This window comes from Sesamum indicum, linkage group LG3 (genome assembly GCF_000512975.1).
Source record: "Sesamum indicum cultivar Zhongzhi No. 13 linkage group LG3, S_indicum_v1.0, whole genome shotgun sequence".
In the NCBI taxonomy this organism is placed as follows: domain Eukaryota; kingdom Viridiplantae; phylum Streptophyta; class Magnoliopsida; order Lamiales; family Pedaliaceae; genus Sesamum; species Sesamum indicum.
Genome location: NC_026147.1, coordinates 11269076 through 11274607, shown reverse-complemented (window position 1 = coordinate 11274607; position 5532 = coordinate 11269076). Strand labels below are relative to the sequence as shown.

The window sequence follows — 5532 nt, the reverse complement described above, 5'->3', positions numbered from 1 at the left end:
TTACTGAAAATTTCACTTCTATAAACAGAACAGTTCATTACGAGAAGTTTGATTTTCATTCCAAGTACTTTTAGCAACAAAAATTTATCGTTACAAAGTTTGTGCTTGAAAGCTCGATTGGAAGTTCTTGTAACGAACTTGGCTTGTCGATACAAATGTATTCATAACAAAGCATGATTTTTTATAATAGTATATATCAGTTATCGTAACAAATTTGTCCTCACAAAAGCTTATAATGTTGTTATAAAAGAAGATGTATTTGTTACTAAAAGTTTGACTTATAATAGTATTTTCGGTACGAATACTTGTTATGACAGCTTATTGTCCTCGCTAAAACTCAAAACCAATAAGAGTTTATAAATTTTTCACAAAAAAATTATTGTGAGAAATTCCATTCCTCACTCATAGAAATTAGTGATTTAATTTTCTTTACTAATGAAAAATGGTTATAGACCTAATTCAAAAAATCCAATAGGGCATCTTGCAAACTTTGAAATACCTTCCCAAAATAAATATGAGTAAACTCATCACAAAAAGATCCCGTAATAATTAAATAGTTTAGCCAACAATTTAAATAATACTTCAATACATAATTCCAATGTAAGGAATCATTGCGCCCGCTACCTGATGTAGGTCGCGTGAAATCGGGATTAGATCGCTGGGTCGGATCGCAGTATTGGGTCGCTGAAACTTTCTTTCGAACTACCTGTTAGTGGATCCTGAAAACAAAGCAAACGTGAGATTAGCCGAATAGCCATCGGCGATGGCCCTCTGATACTTAAGTTAGAAAAGTGGGGTCGAAAAGATAAAAATGAGATCGAACGAGATCAAAAGATAGCGATAAAGACGATGAGATAAAAAACGTATTTGAATAATCATAAATGAGGCTATTTATAGCCGTACGGTATTCACTGTGTATACGACACGTGGCTCCAATGGAAATGAGCCACGTCACCTCCTGTAAAGCCTGTTGCCGCCGCTGCTTTTCCTGGTACAGTGGGCCCCATGTAATTAGTCATAGGAACCTAAAAAAATACTTAAAAATATATGAGTATTTTGATAATTATGTAATTTTCCTCATCACTACAAAAAAAAAAAAAAAAAGGAGTGCAATAAATAAAAACATCTTAAGAAACTTTCAAATGTAGTAGCTGCAAGGAGACAAAATAAAGTTAACTTGTTTTCAGACATAATTATCATCAAGTGAAATAAAGTCATAAGTTACATGTGAATCCTTGAAATTTCATGTTGCATTTTCCATCCTTCGATGCATCTATTTTGAACCTGCAAATTTACCAATATTTATATTATAGTTAAATGCGTAAATTTAATTAACATATATAACATAATCCTAATAGAGATTACAGATGAATCAGATTAATGTATGAATAAACAAAGCCCACATTGAAGAAATTAATTATAGTTATATCTCTCAAGGGTTTACTAATCATTTAACTGTTGGCGGGTCTTTTTGTATATGTTGTCAGGAAAGAGGAGGACTCAATGATTATTCGTTTGTCGGAATTCAGAAGTAAAAGTTCCGGCAGATAAAAATCCTATAAAAACTTCTTTCGAGCAATGGGCCAAATCGACGCAAAGTCGCTACAGATTGCAAATACTGGGAACATCCTAATGTGTATGTGATCAAATGATCATTTTAACATAACAAATGAAACACCTTAAGACACCAGATTTCAAGGTCACTGCAGAAATTGCATACTAGCACTGCAGCTTGTTTAATGGAGCCGACATTGAACTTAGGGACCAATAAATAAGATTGATACCATATACATCATTTCACCTATTTCACTTAACGTTGACGGCAATCGAGAAGTGAAAAATGTAACAGTGGTTCATGGACAAGGGGTCAATACCACAATTAAACAACTATGGGGCATCAGACCCCAAGATTGGACCATAGTAATTTAGATACAATATAGGGGTATTGTAGTCTATATATTAAAGACAAAAAAATGTTAAAATACAAAAAAAAAAAAAAAAAAATCAAGCCCAACGCACTTTAGGTGTGTGCATCCCAACTTCTGTTAGTTTCTAAAGGAATGAGTTTTTTTTTGCTGAATTTATTAAAACACGGGGAGGTGGGGGGTAGATTATTTCGAAAACACTAGGGAAGTTTTAATTATTTCAGAAAAATACAAGCGGATAAAATGGAATTTAGCCTTTTTTTTTTCGAGCTTGTTAATTTTCTTCAATTTTAGAAGGAGCACATCCATTTCACATGATGTTGTTCCCTTCAAAATCTCCTCGGCTAATTTTTTTCTTAAACAGCTAATCACTTAACAACCATGTAACTCGTACGAAGCTCGCGAGCCAGTTCGATTTTGAGCTCGAGCTCAATTGTGTTTGTTCACCAGCTCGCGAGCTTTTCCTATTTTTTTTATTTTTTGTATATATTTTTTTTATTTTTTTATTTTTACTTTTGAATTTTTTTATATATTTAATTTTATATTTAATATTTGATCAATTTTATAATCAAAATTGACCATATATTATAATTATTAATCAATATCATATATTTTATTTTGGATAATAATAAATTATGGTACTTTTATTTATACATTTAATCTTTATACAAAGATAATATGACCAACAACTTAGTCAATTATAATATTTTTTGTAATTAAAATTATTATTTAATATGACATATATAAACTTTATGTTATATTTTAATATATATATTTGTATTACGTTGTACTTTTTTTAAATTGACAAGTAATTCACTTTTTTTTTTTATCTATTTTTGAGTTTTATATTTATATCAGGATATATACTATGCAATATGCACTCTATTTTATTATTTATAAATTTATGTCAAAATTTAGTGATTTCTATGAATTAATCTAAAAATAATGATAATGATAATAATAGTGATGGTTGAACAATTTTAATTATTATTTTATTTTATATATGATGACATCACAAAATTTAATCAATAATTATAATATCTTAAAATTTGGGCACCCAATTCATACCAAATTTAAATATATATAAAACCGTGTCCATTAGATCATACCGGATGGTTTGGTTTAAAATCACATGACCTGATTTTACGATACACCGACTTGAATGATTATTCTTATGTTTCGAGTACGATATCTTGACATTCGTATTTCGAATAAGTCTAAAACTTTACCAAGTATATTTTTCTATAAGTATGATCATATTTAATGGTCTAATCTGAATTTTGATAGTCCGATTAACCCATGTTATTCAACAATGTAAGATGATAGTTACATCAATGTAATACTAACATTTATAAATATATAAATTTACTGCAAATTGTGAACATATATTAATCTCAACTATAAAATATTTTTATGTATTTCAATTGCATTGTTTCAAATAATTGATACTTTTCTATAACTTTAAACTGTTCAAAATATTTTTTTTTCGTACATTTTACTAATTATATTACTACTAAACTAATCAGTTATTTATATTTATAACAATAAATTAGAATTTATAATATAGTATACATTATACAATCTATTTTATTACTTATAAATTTATGTAAAAAATTGGTGATTCCTATAATTTAATATAATAATAATAATAACAATAAACAAAAAAAATAAAAAAAATAAAAAAATTAAAAAAAACCAAAAAAACAATTTTTTTTTTAAAAAATCATATTGAGCTCGAGTTCGAACTCGAGCACAAGCTCAACATATAGGAGTCGAACTTGAGCTCGAGCTCGAATTGGTCGAACTCGAAATTACAGAAGCTCGACTATAAGAGTCGAGCTCGAGCTTGAGCTCGAACTGGTCGAGCTTGAGTTCGAACTGGTCGAGCTCAAAATTACAGAAGCTCGAGCTCAACAAAAATGGTCGAGCTCGACTCGTTGTCAGCCCTAATTTTAGCAAACATTCTAAAATATGAACTGAAAATACAATTAACTCTGAAATTGCGCCAACACCTTAAAAATTTTTTCCAGTAGCACCATAACGAAATAATTGACTAGTCGAGTACAAAAATATCCAACTACCATTATAAATTGATTGCGCTCCAAGTCGAATTTGCATTGTCTATCACCAACATCCACTCATTAGTACAGCCTACATACGTGCCCTAGTGAATAGTGATGCAGCTTACGACTCGCCTACATCACCTAGAAATGGACCTGTTACCTTGGGCGCTCACCGCGTTGCTTACTCTACTCGTAGTTCTTTTGATTACACCTTTCTATTCCCTAGTGACCACGGGCAACAAAAGAATTCTGAACAAAAAGTTACCTCCACTGGCAGCCGGAGGATGGCCTATATTGGGTCACCTGCGTTTGCTTTCCGGGCCTGAGCTACCTCACATAATCCTGTCAAATATGGCAGACAAATACGGCTCAATTTTCAGCATTCGTTTAGGCGTACACAACGCACTGATCGTGAGCAGTTTGGAAATAGCAAAAGAATGCTTCGCCACCAACGATATGAGCTTCTGCAATCGCCCGAGAACCGCAGTGATTCAACACATGAGCTACAATTTCTCTATGTTCGGGCTTGGAGAATACGGCCCCTACTGGCGGGAGCTCCGCAAGATTTCCGTACAAAAGCTGTTGTCCAACCGCAAGATTGAAATGCTTGGACATTTATACGTAACAGAAATCAGGGCCCTGATGAGATCGTTGTATAACTCATGTGTCGACAACGGCGATCGGGAGGTGTTGGAGATGAGGAAAGTGTTCGGGGACCTGAGCTTGAGCGTGATGGTGAGAGTAGTTGCGGGCGACGTCGTGGAGAGTGAGAATGAGGAGTTTGGGGGAAACGAAAAATGGCATGAGGTGATAACGGAGTTCTTGAGTGCGATGGGGGTTCTGACTCTGCCTGATGTGCTCCCGTATCTGAAGTGGCTGGATTGCTTTGGAGGAATAAACAAGGCGAAGGAGACGGGGAAAGAGATGGATAGATTACTACAAGGGTGGTTGAAGGAGCACAAGAAACACAGCAGAAGTTGTGAAAGAGATGGAAGCTTCATGGCGGAGATGATGCGTGTTGCTGATGAGGTGGCTCGGGAGTTCCCTGATTATGATGCTGATACGATAACCAAGGCTACTTGCCAGGTAACTGAATGAAACTTCACTCTGATTGATTCTGGTGTTCTTGTTAAAACATCAAACGCGGGGAATTATTTTAAAAATGCAAAAATAGAAAATTAAAAATTTGAAGTGTTTTGAAAAATTTTACAAAAGTAAGTGACATTATAGTAATTAATCTCGGTGTCACAATTTATATTTAAAAAAAAAATTCTATGTCACCTCGGTGGTTAATCGCGGTGACATTGTTTTTCTTTAAAAAAAAAAAAAATTATGTGTCATTGCGGTGACAATTTTTTTTTTAAAAAAAATTATTTTGTTTTACCATAAATCATTGCCAACTTCTCGTTAAAATTTTGGCACCATCACAGCGAGTTGTCAACCATCAAATATACCATTCAATTCTCCTTGATAAGACGAACATTTCCCCACAAACAATTTCAAGTTTTATCAATCGTAAATAATGAATTTTTAACACGACCACA

General features: G+C 32.8%; 1 protein-coding gene across 1 annotated transcript in view; it reads left to right on the top strand.

The window, feature by feature from the left end:
- Window positions 4059–5532, top strand: part of LOC105158118 (cytochrome P450 CYP82D47-like) — a 2795-nt gene continuing 1321 nt past the window's right edge. Inside the window, exon 1 of the mRNA XM_011074756.2 lies at window positions 4059–5074. Within this exon, the coding sequence (XP_011073058.2) occupies window positions 4103–5074 (972 nt within the window). The 5' untranslated portion in view covers window positions 4059–4102. The remainder of the gene's footprint in view (window positions 5075–5532) is intronic.